A 16,018-nucleotide genomic window follows, 5' to 3' on the forward strand; every position below is an offset into this window, starting at 1 on the left:
GGCTCACCTTTGTCCTGTGTCCTGCTCAGAGCCAGCACCTAGGATGGAGTCTGAGGTCTTTTCAGGGTTCTGACCAGGTGCTAGCCTTCTTGGCCAAGTGAGAGGGAGAGTCTTGGGGACAGGGCTCCTAGGTTTGCCTGGCTGGATTCGCATGGGTGGGTGTGTGGGCCTTGGGGGCAAGAAGAAATAACCAGGGGAAAGGGCCATAGTCCACACCGGAGGAGCTCTATGTCTTGGAAGGGCCCAAACACTCGCTTGGCGCAAGGGGTGGGGGCCTAGGGCGCCTGGGATCCGCCCCTTGCTTCCCTCCCCGCGTAACCGCTGCCTGCCGCCCGCCAGCCCGGCTCCCGCACATCTGGCGGTCCCACGCACATCTGGGAAGCCGGAGCTGGAGCATGAACGACTCTCAGGGGGGCGCCGCGGCTTGGGCCGCCTGGCTGAGCTCCTGCTGCAACCAGTCCGAGGCGCCGCTGGAGCCCCCCGAGGGGCCGCGCGCCGTGCAGGCGGCGGTGCTGGGCGTTCTGTCGTTGCTGGTGCTCTGCGGGGTCCTGTTTCTGGGCGGCGGCCTCCTCCTCCGTGCCCAGGGCCTAACAGCCCTGCTGGCCCGTGAGCAGCGCGCGTCCAGCGAGGCAGAGCCTGGCGGCGCCAGCGGAGGCAACGGCGACGACGACGACAACTAGACGCCTGGCTGCGCTTGGGGTTGCAGCCTCCAGGCAGCCCTGGGCTCTGCTCGGTGTCCTCCGGAGCACGCCCGACAGCTACTGCGGAGCCTGTATCTTCCCGATGCCTTGCCGGCGCCGGGCACAGGTGAGAGCCTGGGAGCCTGGCGGGAGTGGGGGCGCGCGCATGGGGGGGGTGTTGACGACGGTAACAACCTTGCTGAGGGGCTTCTCTGGGCACAGCGAGGGCAACTGCCTTAGCAGAATCAGCTCTCCAGCGACTCTGGTTCCCAGCTCTAAATCCACAGGGATGAGGCTGCAGCTATCCCAGGTGTGCGGGATCAGAGGGAGGAGGCTGCCCCTCCCAGCTTCCCGGATGTCTTTCCTGCATTGGCCCCACTCCCTGTGCTTTTTCTAGGAACAGAGAGTCACTGTGTGATTAGGGGAGAGGGGGAGGCAGACAGATCAAAGAGGAGGGAGCATGGGGGCCACAGTGTGCTTTGGAGCCCTTCAGCCTGGCACCTGCTCTCGGCCTGCGCTGGGCACCTGCTCCAGCCCCACCAGCGCTGAGGCACAGCTCAGCGGTGCCCCAGCACTGCCCATTCCACCGAGGCTGAGACGCACGGCCACAAGCCTTTGGCTTCAGCTTCCTCTCCTTCCTGAAGCTTTTTCCCTGGAAGGGGGCTCTAGTGAGATCCACGCTGTTGCCTCCCTCTTGAGGCAGGTTTGGGAGTGTGGTGGCGTTTGGGGCAGAGCCAGGGGCCTGGATGGCACTGGGGAATGGGAAGGTGTGCCCTGCTCAGGCTGGAGCACAGATGGGCCCAGAGCAAGGAGCTGTGTGGGGGGGTATGTTGGGGGTGTGATGGCAACCTTCCCAACAGCTGGGGCCTTAGGAGCACATTGCTTCAGGAGTGGAGCTGAGGATTCCCAGCTGTGGGGCCAGTTTAACAATGTCTGGGTCTCCTGCCTCTGTCTCTCCAATGACAGGAACCATCTGGAGGGAAGGGCCTGGGTGGCCACAAGGACAAGGCAACTCCAGGCCAAGGCCTCCAGGGCAGAGCCATGGAGGGGGCTGGGTCAGGGAGGCAGGGGGAAATCTCCACTGTCCCTCGCCTCTGTTCAGCTTTGTACCTAGGAGCTCCTGGGGGTTGTTGGGGGTGAGTGTTGTTGAGGGTGACTCTGATCACTCTTGACTGTGCCACTCAGGAGCGAGCCTCTCCCCTGCTTGCCCAGGGCACAGGCAGAGTAACCATTTCCTTCTGAGAGGGAGCCAGCAGGGTGTGCATGAGGATGGACTGGTGAGGGGCAGGGGAGGGTGTGGGCAGGTGCAGAGAAGCAGCTGTGAAGCTGACTACAACTTGTGATCCCTGCTGAGCGGCCCGGGATTTGGCGCTAATCCGAGGCGGCTGTGCCACACAGGCCTTGCTGAGCTTCGGGCTTCTCACCTCGGGGATGCCGCCCCCGCCCCCTTGGAGAGAGAGTTGGCCAGGGCAGCGAGGGGTGTGTGTGGTTACCGCTCCTGGCACAGGGCGGTGGGCTGGGCCCAGGGGCATTCCCCCCTACTTTGCTGTGTCCCAAGGGTGGGGGGACTCCTTCCCCTTATTGCATCCAGGGTCTCCAGCCCTCTCCCTGATACCCTTTGCACCCTGTGCTCGCCTCCCCTTCCCCAGCTGGGAGGGAGGGTCTTCAGATCACTGTGAACCCCTTCATTTCACAAATGCAAAGCTCAGAGAAAAGTAAGCGACGTGCTCAAGTGAGTGACAGAGCTTGGATGGGCCCTGGGGCTTCTGATTCCGAGTCCAGGCTCATTCCTACCACACTTGCGTCTCCCATCTTGCTCCGTCCACCTTCCTTTTCCTCTGCCTTCCCATCACTCTTGAGATGCTGATGCATTTGGTGTGCAGTTCACAGTTCAAGGCAGGGAGTTGAACCCCAAGCCCCATGCCACTGTCCCCTTCCTGTCCCTATATCCCCAGCGGCCTTATTAGATACCTTCTTGCTGCTGGGAATTGTCTTCCAGATGCTGGGCAGCAGCTCTCTGGCCAGCTGGGCTCAGCGTTCCTGGCCTGACCCTGAGCGGGGAGCGGTGCAGAGGGTCAGTCAGAATAAACATCTGTGGGAAAAAAGCCAAGCCCAGAGCAGAGGGATCAGAGATGAAGGGTGACAACCTTTGGTTTGGCCTTTGGGCTCAAGTTTTGGTGGAGTTAGGGGTGTAGAGTGGTTTGGTGGAGGGAAGGGCTGTGCCCCCAGCATTGTTGAGTCTGCTCACACCCCAGACAGGGCTGGGTAGGGTAGAGGGGTTGGCAAAGGCTTTCTTCATCCAACTTCCTGCCTTTGCTGTCCCTTCAGCCCTGTGCTTAGAGAGCCATGTGTGGGGTGTGCGGAGGACCTCAGTGTTCTTTGGGGAAGATACTGAGATGTTTGCTATGGAACTCTGACCCTGGTCAAGGCTGTCAGACTGAGTGGGGAGGAAAGAATTTGGGAAATTGGGAAGTAGTGATTCTGTCACTCCACCTCTCAGGCCCCAGCCCGAGGTGGGGGATGGGGGCAGGTCTGAGCACTGGGAGAGAAGCCAGCCAGGCAGCAGGACTCCCAGCTCCGTTAGCCTGCACTATCCCTGGGGGTGCTGGGCTGCTGAGGGGTTAAGGTCTTAACTTTTCCTGCAGCCCTTGAATTTTGCCCTATGCTGGAAAAGGCTGTCAGGGGTTTATCCAACATGTTCCTCGGCGTCCACATAGTACAACTCCCTTTCCAGCAAAGACGGGGTGCTATCTCTTACAGATTCCTGGGCCTTGCATCATCTGCCTACCAGGGAGCTCTCTCTCCTGCTGCCGCACTGGGGAACCCCTGCCACCTTCAGCCCATTCTTGGTGCAGATGACAGACTGGGAGACACCTGGATTGTGTGAGACCTCAACCTGGAATCCTTGCACCCAGCTCTTGCCTCTGACCTGCTCCATGCCACCCTGGAGTGCTCCTGTTGTGGGGGCAGGGCGCTCTTGGGAGGTCCACACTGCCAGAGGGAATGAGCCCACTTGGGACTGCTGCGTGTCCTGGGCACTGAAGTGGCCACACAACCCTGCATGCTTGGGGCGGGAGGGGTGCAGGGAGAGAGAAGCTGGCTGTGACCACTGCCTGCTGGGCCTCTCTCCCATCTGGTGTGGGGCAGCAAGGATCTGACAGGCCAGTAACCTGTCCCTGCTGAGGGCTGTGGGTCAGTGTCACCCATGTGGAGGCCCGGGGTGCTCCAGCAATCCAGCAATGTCCCATGACTTTCTGTGGCTTGTTATTAAATATGCTCGTGATATAGGCTTCCAGTGTCCAGTCTGTTTCCAGCCCTTGACTGTTGGAATCAGTGGTTTGTGCCCCCACTGCCCTCCAGTTTGACCTGCTTCTAGCAGACACTGAAGCAGCTGCCCTAGCATGGCCCCTCTCCCTGGTCTCTCCTCTGTGGTGGCCGTTCCTCTTCCACCCACAGGTGCAGATCTTTCTGAGCAGGTGTGAGGTGGGGCAGAAAGCGACTCATGCTGGCACTCGGCTGCCCCTCTGTGGCCAGTGTGGGCAAGAGCAGCACTTCATTCGGCCAGGCACCATGGGGTCTTGTTGAGTCCATCAATCCTGGCCTTGAGAGGAAGGTGGATTTTGTGAGCGTGTGTACTGATCCTAGATTGCAAACCTTCCTAAGCCTTGGTCTCTTCATCCATAGGATGGAGTGTCAGTGTTGGTTTGTCATTGATCAGATAGGTGATGTGCTTGTCCATTGATAAAAGGGTTTCTGCACTATAATGATCATGTGACGTTATTATTTTCCCTGAATCTCACCATCCTCAGAGAAGAGGTGAGGAGAGGAGAGAGGGGGAGGTGGGGGGAGAGACATAGAACTACCCACCCTGTTCCTGGGAACCCTATTTATTTGTCTTTTCCATGCGTATTAAGAGACTGCTCTGTGCCAGGCGCACCCTGGGAAGTGGGGACAAGGAGATAAACGGGACAGAGCCCCTGCCGTGGAAGAGCTCACAGTCCAGGAAAGAGTGAAACTGAAGTTAAACTAGACAATGACAGGTGCCCAGGTCGTAAGAGCCAAGAGCAGAGTGAGAAGTCCGCTGGGGAGTTGGCAAAGCACCTCCACAGAGGAGGTGGTGTGACAGCGGGCATCGGCCTGGTGGAAGGGAGCAAGGGCACTCTGGCAGCGACCCGGAGTGGCCGGGGCAGGGAGCTTTGGAAGCAGATGGCAGGCAGGGCCAGCCTGGGCTGGAGCCGGAGTTTGCCCTGGGAGTAGCAAGGTGTCTGCAGGGTTTCAAGCAGGGAGTGACATGGTAAGATTTGTATTTTAGAGAACCTGGGGGTAAATCTGTGGGTGGGAGCAGGCTGGAAGAGGCAGCAAGGAGGTTGTTGTCAAAGCCCAGCCAAAATGATGGTCACCTGAACTCGGGGCAAAGAGAGGGGCCAGGCTGGAAATACAGGCTTTGGTCACTAGAGGGAGGTGAGGGAGAAGGGAGAGGGAGGGGGAGGATGATGTCCTGCTTTCTGGCCTGAATATCTGGCGGTAATGCCACCCACTGAGAGGATGTGTTATCAGTTAGGACTTTTTTTGGTCTGACTTTACAGAAAAACCCAAACTATATTTGGTTTAGGCAGAAGGGAATTTATTGTCCCACGGAACTAAGAAGCCCAGGGATGGTTCTGGCCACAGGCCTGGCAGCTGCCTCAGTTTCTCCCCCTTACTTGGCTTCCTTCTGCTTGCCACTGTGTCAACTTCTGGCCAAGGGCAAGGGTTCTGGGATCACACTGCCTGGATTTGAACTCTGCCACTGTAGCTGTGTGACCCGAGCAAGGTCTTTAATCTCTCTGTGCCCAAGTCCCTCCACTTTAGGGTGGGGAAAAATAGCACCCGGCTTGTGAGAATGAAGTGAGAGTCACACGTGTGGGGTGCCCAGCGTAGCACCTGGCACAGAGCAAGTACACAGTGTTGACACTGTCAGTTCTCAGCCTCCACGTGAGGCAGGACGTTGGCTTTATGGCTTCTCAGGTCCAAATCTATTAGGAAGGAGGGGGTCACCCACCAGGTCATGCAGGCCAAACCTTGAGTGGGCCTGTTTGACTCTCTGTTAGCCCTGCAACAGTGTTATCCTGACAGTATGGAATGTTCTGGGTCTCAGGCTCATGCTCTATTTGTGTGGAGGGTGGAGGTGGGGGTCTACCCCAAACCACAGGGCCCAAAGCAGGGGCTCTTCAGTCCTGGGGTGGCCATAGACCAACCCGTGGCTGCTGCAGATAGGGCCCCGGGCAGAGGGGCAGCCGGTGAGCCCAGCTGTGGTGCACCAGGCGTGAGGGGAGCTGTCAGGTGGACAGTCAGTCTGTAGGGCTGGGGCTCTGCAGAGAGTGCTCTGAGCCGTGATGTTGCATGAGATGGAAAAATGAAACTGTGGGATGGATGAGAATGAGGTGAGAAGGCTGGAGCTGAGGATGCAGCCCTGGTAGCCACCACCACCTCAAGCAGGGCAGGAGAGGGGCATGCCAGAGCCTGGAGGGAGGCCGGGGGTGGGGGATCTCCTGGAGTCAGGGAGGAGAGATTTCAGAAACTGAGGGGTTAGCCGGGAGAATCCTGTCCCTGGCAGTTCTGGGGTGCCGAGAAGGGGCCTGCAGCCTGGGACCGTGGAGGGAGACAGTAGGGGAGGCTTAGCCCACCTGAGCTACCCCCACTCCCCCTCAGCCTCAGAAAGAAGGAGCCAACGCAGAAGAAAGTGGTGACACAGCTCCCTCTAGGCCTGCAGACCTGTTTGTAGGGAGAGGGACAGGTTTGTTTTTCTGGTACCCCCCTTTGTACGGTGGGAGTGCTTTCCCATGCTCATGTCTCGCCTGGGCATAAGACAATAAAAAGTAAAACAGGGGGAGGGGGGAAAGGGCATTTATTGAAACCTTAAAATCTGTACCCCCATAATATGCCGAAATAAAAAAAAAAAAAAGTAAAACAAACATGTAAAAGGAAGCGCACCCTGTTCCACGCCTGCTGGGCTTCCCTTCCAAGCCAAGCTGACTTGTGCCAGGCTTCTGAGTGCTTCAGGCCTTCAGCCACATGCTCCCTGCCATGGGCCTCTGTCTACCTGTGCCCGCTCAACACTGCTGCCCCTGAGAGCCCCGCGTGTGGCGCTGTGCTCCACGCCTTCTTTGCTTCCAGCTTGCTCACTCAGACACTTCCACTCCGGTCCCTTGCCCTCCTCTTCCTCACTGCCAGATGCTTCCCACCTCCTTTCGTCCCCTTCCATTCAGATGGTGGGTCCCATGGCCTCAGCTGCTTTCTTGCCCTTATTCTAACTTCGCTCCTCCCACTGAGCCGTCCTGGTAAACCTCAGCCCTGGGAACTGCAGCTCTCTGTTCTCTGAACTTGCACCTGGGCTGCTGAGTGCCCCCAAAGAACGTCAACCCCTCGGGCAGACCGATGGCACCAGGATTAGTCACCAGGCCCCACTGGACCCTCGCCACTGCCTGGCCAGTGCTCCATCCGGCTGTCTCTGTCCCTGCTGCTGCGCTACTGCAAGCCTCCTCCACTCTCTCGCACCCTGACGCTCTGCCTCCCACCTCTGCTCAGGTGCCCGGCCTCCTCCTCACAGCAGAGAGGTAGGGGAAGAGGAGTGCCCCTACCTCGCAGGCCCTGCCACTGCTGCCTGTGTTCAGCTGCTCAGCTCTGCTGGGCTCTGCTGACTTCCACGTTGAAATACACTCAGGTTTCTGCCGCCTTAAAATAGCCCCCTTTTGCACCCGCAGCCTCCTCCGGTTACTATCCTATGTCTCACTTGTCTTTCCTGCCAAGCTTTTCAGAAGAGTTCCCCACGCCTGCCAGCCCCACTTCCTTGCCTCCTATTTATGCCTCAGTCCTCTCCAGTCTGGTCTCCACCTGCTCCAACCCCTGGGCCAGGGGCTCCAAAGCTGCTCTCCTGCTGGCCACTTCTGTCACCAACCCCTCTTCCCCCTGCTTTCCCCCACCCCATTTCTGAACAGCTCCCGAACATGCTTGGTGACGTGGATGGGAGAGGCTGAGACTGTAGGCACCAGAACAATGCTGTCTGGGCCCAGCCCCAGGTCTGCCACCGACCGTATACTCCAAATTCTCTTGCTCATTAGGAAAATGGGGCAATGATAACACCCACATGGTGACACCCAGACAGATGATGAGCACTTCAGGGTCTGTGCCCTCAGGCAACCTTGGTTTGCTAATTGCCTGTCCCCCTTCTCTCCTTGAGAGTCCTGTGCCAGCATCTCTTTCCTCTCTCAAAACTCGGGTCCCGAGTTCCTCAGGGTTCTGTCCTAGGCCTTCCCCTGTCATTCTCTCCTTCTCCTGGAGCGGAAATTGCCATCTCCATGGCCCTAAATCAGCAGCCCCAGCCTAACCTGGCTCAGAAGGCCACATGAATTCATTCATCCACTCTACAAAGATGTACTGAGCAGCGACCCTGGGCAGTCACCGTTCCAGGCACTGGGGAGCACGCTGTATGCGAGGCAGAGAGGTCCCTGCCCCAAGAGCGTACGGACATTTTGGTGGGAAGGGACGTGCAATGGACCTGGGAACAGACACCTGTGGTGGTTGCAGACGGTGACTGTGCCACGAAGAAAATAATGCAGAATAATGGGATGAAGACTTGTGGGTGACTTTCATGAAGGCGGCCAGGAAAAGCCTCTCCAAGGAGGTGACATTTGAGTCGAGACCTGACCTGTGAGGAGGATCTAGCCAGAAGAGCTGGGGCACGGTGTTCCAGCCAAGGGACAGGAAGGTCCTGCGGTGGCCATGAGCCTGGTGCGTGTGAGGGGCCACCAAGAGGCTAGCGTGGCGGGGGCCCACGGAGTGGGAGGGAGAGCCCACGCTGCGGCCTGGCGGAAGGTGCCAGGGCACGCACACGGCCCGCGCGGCTGTGGTTCGGCACGTCTTCCCCTGCGTGCTCTCCCTGCCAGTGGGTGGCTCCACCTCTCCCCAGCCTCTTCCTCGATTCCCTCCGTGCCAACCCATCACCAAATGTGGTCCATTCTGTCCTTAGAAAGCTTTGTTCCACCTCCCCGGCCGCCACCCTCACCTGTCACCTGGTCCCCATGTCTGTTGGTGTTTCTCAGCCCACCCATTCTCCACACTGTCACCAGAGTCGCCTTGATGGAAGGAATATCCTGTCGAGCCACTTCCCTGTCTGACAGTCCCCTGACATGGCTTCCCATTGCTCACAGATTGAGCCCAAAGTTGTCATGTGGTCTGCAAGCTATTATTGCCCTCTTAGGTCCTGCTCTTCTGCAGCTCTCACCACTGTCCCTGTGTGCTCCACCATCTCAAGTCCTCTGGGCCATTGAGGATGTCATTCCCACCCCCTCTGCCCATTGCCTGGCCACCCTCTCTCCTCCTCCTGGTCCGAGAGGCCCCTTCCTCAGGGAAGCATTTTCTGACACCTTCCAGACTAATGGGCCCTGTGGGGCATTCCTGTGTCACCTGGGGCTGCACCTATGCATGTCCCTGCCGTTGTTAGGTACACGGCGTTGTTAGGTGCACGCCGGTGTCTGTTCTCTGAGCTACATAGCTCCCTGTGCTCGTTGGTGGCGCCGAGCACATTGCAGGTGCTCAGTAAATATGTGTTGAACGAGCAAAGGGTCAAGTTCTGAGAGGCCCTGGGAGGGGAGGATGGAGAGGTATCTCCCTGGCCTGCCCCTGCCCCTGGAAGCTGGCTCGCCCACCACGCTCATCAGCTCTTGCCCAATAAGATGAGACCAGCCTTGGATTTCTTCACAGCCTCGACTCCCCTTTAGCTCTGAGTCCCATCCTGTTCCTGTTCTCCAGCGGCTGTCTGCCCTTCCGACTTGGGGGAGAATCTGCTGCTCCCTGGCACAGGCCTCGGGTTCTTTCTTTGACCACTGTTTGCTCTCCAGCATCTCTGGGAGACATCTGCACCCAAGATAGCCAGGTCCTAGGTCCAGCCCCAAGACTGGCCCATGTGAACCGGTTCCAAGTGATGCCAAAGTTCAAGGGGGTAAGGTTGAGCAGAGTGGAAGGTGGCTGGAGTCTCACTGAAGCACGGTGTGTTGTTGGGGCTCATCCATTCTTCCTCGGAGGGACCTAGGAGTGGGAGAGAGCGGGAGGCTGTCAGCCAGGTATCAGTCTTCGGTGGCTGTGGAGGTGTGCTGGGCTTCATTCATTCACTGCCTCATTTATTCAGTCCGCCACTATTTAGAAAGCACTCACCATGGGCAAGCACTGCTCACTGAGAATGCAGCAGAGAACAGACAGATCCCTGCCCCTGTGCTGCTTGCTTGCTTGTGAAATGAGACAGATGAGAAACTGCATATGCAATTTAAAAATAGAGTATATCAGATGGTGTATTAGGGCTGCCGTAACAAATACCATGAATTGGGTGGCTTAAAACAACAGAAATATGCACTCTCACAGTTCTGGACGCCACACGTCGGAAGTGCAGGTGTCGGCAGGGCCATGCACCCTCTAAAGCTTGTGGGGGATCCTTCCTTGCCTCCTAGCTTCTGGTGGGGGCTGCCGTATTTGGTGCTCCTTGGCTTGCAGCTGCACACCTCCAGTCTGTCTCCTCATCACGTGGCGTTCTCCTTGTGCCTCTGCGTCTCCAGGTTTCTTTCTTATAAAGACACAAGTCAACCATCACCCTCTTAGCGCAGCCAGCAGCACGCACGTCAGTCTCATAAAGACACAAGTCATTTTGGATTTAGGGGCCAACTCCACTTTGGTCCAGCGTGACCTCATCTTACTTTAGCTAATTCCAGCCATCGTGACTCTACTTCCAAATAAGGTCATATTCTGAAGTGCTGGGGTTAGAACTTCAACGTATCTGGTTTTGGGGGGAGACAAAATCAATCTATGCAGAAAAGCGGAACGGGGAGGGGGCATGGAGAAAGTGGGGGGAAGGTGGGGATTTTTAAGTGAGGTCATCAGGGAAGCTGTCATCAAGAAGGTGGCATTTGAGGGAGCGTTAGAGACAGTTGGGGGAGGCATTCCAGGGTGCAGCATGCCTGGTGTGGTAGGGTGCTGCAGCGAGCCCGGGTGCTGGAGCCGAGTGAGCACACGGGCAGGACACTGGAGGACATGGAGACCACGTAGACCCCTGTAGTTGGAGCCAGTCTTCCATGGAGAGTTAGAAAATTGACCTTTCTCATAGGTTTTCTTAGGAAGCCACTCCAGTGTGCTCTACCCAAACCAGAGGGTAAACTGGTGGCTCGGGTGTCTCTTCATGCTCCGGGAGAGAGGAAAGGCCGGGCAGCTGGTCTCATGAGCTCTCGGGCCGGAGTGTCTTTTGGCTAGGGACCCTCACACCCAGGAATCCACAGATGGCCTATGGGGGGTGGGGGCAGCTCCTTCTTGAATGCTGTCCCAATCCCTGGCTGCTATCCTCACCTGGCCCAATACACGCTGAACTTCACTAGACAGCCAGAACGTGTTTTAGTGAAGGATTGAGTAAGAGTTCCAGAGAGGGAGGGGCTGCTTGGCTCAGCCAGCCCATTAATTTCACCATATGAGGCTCCCAACACTTTTGCTTCACTGTCCCCTCTATGGTCCCCTCAAAGCCACTTTGCTTCATGCAAATCTGCTCCCCCAGACTTCAGGCGCCCATCCAGGGGGACATCCTTGGGCTGGGCCTCTGCTGTTTCCACTCCAGCTTCCAGAGTCTCTCTCCTCATGGGCAACCTCAGCCCCCTCACCCGCATGACAGCTCCTCTTCATTTGAAGATGACAGTCTATGGGGACTCTCCTATTTTCTTGACTTTGAACCCATTCCTTGCAAAACCACTTGGCTCAAGATGGATTTGCCGACTTCTTGGACTGGTTTTCAAGAGAGCTACTATATTAGCTGGAAACGTCTCTTCCTGAGCCATCTGCTCAAATGTCAGCTCCATTAGGATGGGGATTTTTGCTGTTTTGCACGACACTTAGAGAGGGCCATTAGGAAATATGTTCTTGAACAAATGGTGTTGTCCTTTAAATTTCTTCTTCCATCATAGAGCAAGGAGGAGGGAGGCCTGTAAGTGCACCATAGGCCCTCAGCTTTCTCAAACAAGAAATGTGTTAATGCCCAGAAATGTGCTAGAATCTAACGGAGGCTCAGTGGAGTTGATCGTATGATCCGCTGCTGGCACGAAAGGAAGATTCAGAGAGATGTCACAGCAAAGTTCAACAACAGTTGGTAGGGCTGGGTGTGGTGGCTCATGTCTGTAATCTTAGCACTCTGAGAGGCTGAGGTGGGCGGATAGTTTGAGCTCAGGAGTGCGAGACCAGCCTGGGCAAGAGCGAGACCCCGTCTCTACTAAAAATAGAAAGAAATTATTTGGCCAACTAAAAAAAATTATATATATTAGCTGGGCATGGTGGTACATGCCTGTAGTCCCAACTACTCTGGAGGCTGAGGCAGGAGGATTGCTTGAGCCCATGAGTTTGAGGTTGCTGTGAGCTAGGCTGATGCCACAGCACTCTAGCCCGGGCAAGAGAGTGAGACTCTGTCTCAAAAAATAAATAAATAAATAAATAAATAAATAAATAAATAAATAAATAAATAAGAACAGTTGGTAGACTTAGAGATATTGTGATGCTCCTATTTTGGAATTAGCAATGATGAAGATTTATGAAGAAATAACTCCAAAATGTTTCAATACTGTCAATTCTTTAGACACCACTCATGGATTTGCAGCAAATTTCTTCCAGTGTGCAAGTGGAGGAGGGAGAGGGACGCAGCTGTGTAATTTGTTGAAAATTTGAACAGCGTGCCCTTGTACCTGGGAGAGGGTTCCAAAAGTTACAGAAATGCTGGGAGCAGAATCAACCACTTCAAATGCACAGGTGGCTGGTGAATGGAACAGTTTTCTGCCTGTTGGTTTTCAATTTTGAATGTAGTAATATCTTTTTGCTTAAAATGTCTTTATCGTATGCCTAATGTTACAAGAATCATAAGGGAAATGAATTAACAGTAGAAACAATGTTTCATTCTTTGTCATTTGAGAGAATGAGGACTATTTCAAAACCATTTGGCAGAAAGCATTAGATTATGTTCCATTCATCCTTCCCCAGAGGCTAAGGCAGCGTTTCTTTAGGTGGGTTCCAAGGTCATCTAGCCCTAAGGGACTTTAATGGGTGTTACTTGAAAAAAGGGTTTCGGGACCTAATGTAATAAATTTGGGGATTATTGTATTAAGCAAAGAAAAAAGGTTTCTTTATTGAAGCTTTTAAGAGGCATTACTATGCCAATATTATGAATCTAAACGAGAGGAACAGAGGATTTCTAAGCAGATTTAACCAAAGGATTTTTTTCTTCTCCTCCTCCCCCACCCTCTCTCCTTTTGTAAGAAGGTGCATTTCATGGTACCACCATTCCAACAGACATGCTTTTGGAAACGTTCTAAAACCTTCCTTTTGGAAGCAAAGAAGAATTTGAGAAAAAAATTAAACCAAGCCACTTGAGATAGTGCATTTTCTTAACTTTGTCAGAACAACAGTATAAAATTAATTTTATTCCAAGGATTGTAATGCCATATTACTAAATTTAAATGCACATTTTTTTTTCTCCCAAAGAGTGATTTAAAAAACACATTTCATAACTGCAACTTACTTGAAACAAACGTCTACATGGAGCAATGGCCAAATATGTTCAAGAATTTTACACAGGATGGAAGGGGAAGGGGGGGCATGGGCAATATAGGTAACCTTAACACTTGTACCCCCATAACACGCTAAAAAAAAAAAAAAGAATTTTACACAGGATGCAAATGTAGTCCTGGAATTTAATTTCTGCCATAACTCTTTTGCCCAAAGCTCATTGTACTTGTGGTTCTGGCAGCGCATAGATCTTGGCTGGTTTTCCTTTAGCACGGTTATCACAGAGAAAGCCTGTTCCTCGAAGGGCCGTTTTGTTTGCTTTGGTTTGGTTGATCTCTGTGGTGGCCGGCAACCTTGTTGTCTGAAACGAACTGACCTGGGTGAGTGGCCTAGGCTGTCGGCTGAAGGAGTGGGGACTTGGGCCAAGCCCGGGGAGCCCAGAAGCCTGCCTTGCCGGCTCTGCTGGGAAGTTGGCTGCATTGGCTTGGAGACTGGTAATGTTTTACTAGATTAATCGAGCTTAACGTCGGTATGTTTTATCATGTTATACATTCTGTACTTTAATTTCTCAGTTGCAATTCTGGCCTCTGTAGTTACGGCTGGGGGTTGTCATGTTGGCTCTATTGCTGGACTCCCATCATGTAAATGAACAGATTTTCTTGATGAAACCGTGTATCAAACAAAAGTAACCCTTTTGGGAAAATCTAACTTGAAAATTTCCTTCAAAGCTTTTTTTCTTGTTGAGTTAAGGTTCACTCAAAGAGGGACCTCTCCCTAGCATGTCCAGGTAACCCGTGCCTTTGCCATCCCCTGGAATGTTAGCCATATGGCTTGACCTCCAAAGGTGCTTGGCACTGGCATTGAACACCACCCACCTTTTTTCTTTTCTTTTTTTTATAGAGTCTGGCTCTGTTGCCCGGGCTAAAGTGCCGTGGGGTCAGCCTAGCTCACAGCAATCTCAAACTCCTGGGCTCAAGCAATCCTCCTGCCTCAGCCTCCTGGGTAGCTCGGACTACAGGCATGCACCACCATGCCCGGCTAATTCTCTCTCTCTCTCTCTCTCTCTCTCTCTCTTTTTAGTTGTCCAGATAATTTCTTTCTATTTTTAGTAGAGATGGGGTCTCACTCTTGCTCAGGCTAGTCTCTAACTCCTGATCTTGAGCAATCTACCCGCCTCGGCCTCCCAGAGTGCTAGGATTACAGGCGTGAGCCACCATGACCGCCCCCCGGCCACTGCCCACTCTTTGAATGGACCGCCCTCACTGGCTCTGTACTCCACCTCTGGGCCCCTGGTGCCCTCTTTGCTGCCCTTGCCTCCTTTGCTGTCAATCAGTGTGGGTGTTCTCTGGGTTTAGAGTGTGGTCCCGTTTCCAGAGCTGGGACCTGGGTGAAGTGAAGAAAGCACTTGTCTTGAACAAAAAATACTCATTAATCAAGATAAAGAATATTTTAATGCAATCTTTAAAAAAATAAAAATTAATGCAAAAAACCCCACGATGAACACATTCATATCAGTGGTGGATAAAGACAGAATCTGGCCCTGCACTTGCATGACCCTGCCTCTCCTGCCTCCGCCTAGCCAGGTCACTAGCTGTCCTCACCCTCTGTCTGTTCCCTGGATGGTCCTGCCCAGCCCATGTTTTTAACTATGGTTCCGGTTTTCTATTGCTGCATAACAAACCACCCCCAGACCCGGTGGCTTGAAACAACCACCGCCATTGATTTGCTTGTGACTCTGCAGTCAGGGGCTGCCAGGGCTCCGCAGGGGCGCTGGGGCTCCCCTGGGACTGCAGAAGCCAAGATGCCTTTGCTCCCACGTTGGTGCTGCAGCTGGGAAGGCTGGGGCTGCTTTCTCTGCTCTCGGTCTCTCATTTCATAGTCTAGCTTGAGTGTCTGCACTTGGTACTGCGTCCCAAGAAGTTACTCGGTGTCACTTCCAATGCAATATATAGGTCAAAGCAGGTTATGAGGCCAGCCCAGATTCAAGGCAGGGACACTGACTGCACCTTTTGATGAGTGGCGAAGTCACACTGTACAGGGGCCCAAGAGTGTGTGTGTGGGTGCTGTGAGTCTCTTTTGAAAGAATCTACAGCAACTCCCAAATATAGGAAGGGGGTGGTCAAACACAATGCCCACAAGACGCATCTGCCTAGGTAGGGGCCGCTAAGCAACTCTAGGCGACTGTCGCATGAGCAAATTCAGGCCCATCGTTGTTAGATCTTCTGATGATTTTTTTCTTTTTTTTTTGTTGGTATGGAGAACTGAAGATTAATGATCTAATTTTTCTTTTTGTGTTTTTGGTATGGAGAACTGAAGATTAAAGATCTTCTGATTTTTCAAGAGAAGATGGGAATCCAGATTTTTACATAAATTGTGCTAATATTAAATTGTAGGCTCTGTACGAAGGGGAAAAAAATGTGTGAGCCCATCTAAACTTCCATCTGCGACCTGAAGCTGGCCCAATGGTCGGTCACCTCTGACAGTGACGGATCTCTCTCTCCAGCTTGGTTCCCTCCTACGTATCAGAGCCACATGCAGATGTCTCCACTGGATAGACGTCCCAAAGCCTCTCAGTTTCCACATGTCCAAAATTGCACTTGTCACCTCATCCAAGCTGGCCGGTCCTGGGTTCCTGTTTTTAGTGATGACACAAAAAACAGGCTAGACACCTGGGAGTCCTCCTAGAGCCCCCCTTCCCTCCCCACTTTCAGTGGGTCTCCATGACTACCTGGCTCTAGTTATTGGCAGTCGGCCATTCCCGTCCTCCTCTCCGCGTCCTC

The 16,018-nt window shown here is 54.0% G+C and overlaps 1 protein-coding gene across 1 annotated transcript; it reads left to right on the forward strand.

Moving 5' to 3' along the window:
• The first annotated feature begins 395 nt into the window (after positions 1-395).
• SMIM41 (small integral membrane protein 41) lies at positions 396-3,963 on the forward strand. Its single transcript, XM_076007287.1, has 2 exons — positions 396-807; positions 3,441-3,963. Exon 1 carries the CDS (start codon positions 396-398, stop codon positions 678-680), a length of 285 nt encoding a protein of 94 aa, XP_075863402.1. The 3' UTR covers positions 681-807; positions 3,441-3,963.
• Positions 3,964-16,018: the final 12,055 nt, after the last annotated feature.

The sequence above is a fragment of the Microcebus murinus genome, chromosome 10 (assembly GCF_040939455.1).
Source record: "Microcebus murinus isolate Inina chromosome 10, M.murinus_Inina_mat1.0, whole genome shotgun sequence".
In the NCBI taxonomy this organism is placed as follows: Eukaryota; Metazoa; Chordata; class Mammalia; order Primates; family Cheirogaleidae; genus Microcebus; species Microcebus murinus.

What these genes read in the sequence shown, in the direction of transcription:
- SMIM41 (XM_076007287.1), top strand. Translation starts at nt 396, where the DNA reads ATGAACGACTCTCAGGGGGGCGCCGCGGCTTGGGCCGCCTGGCTGAGC.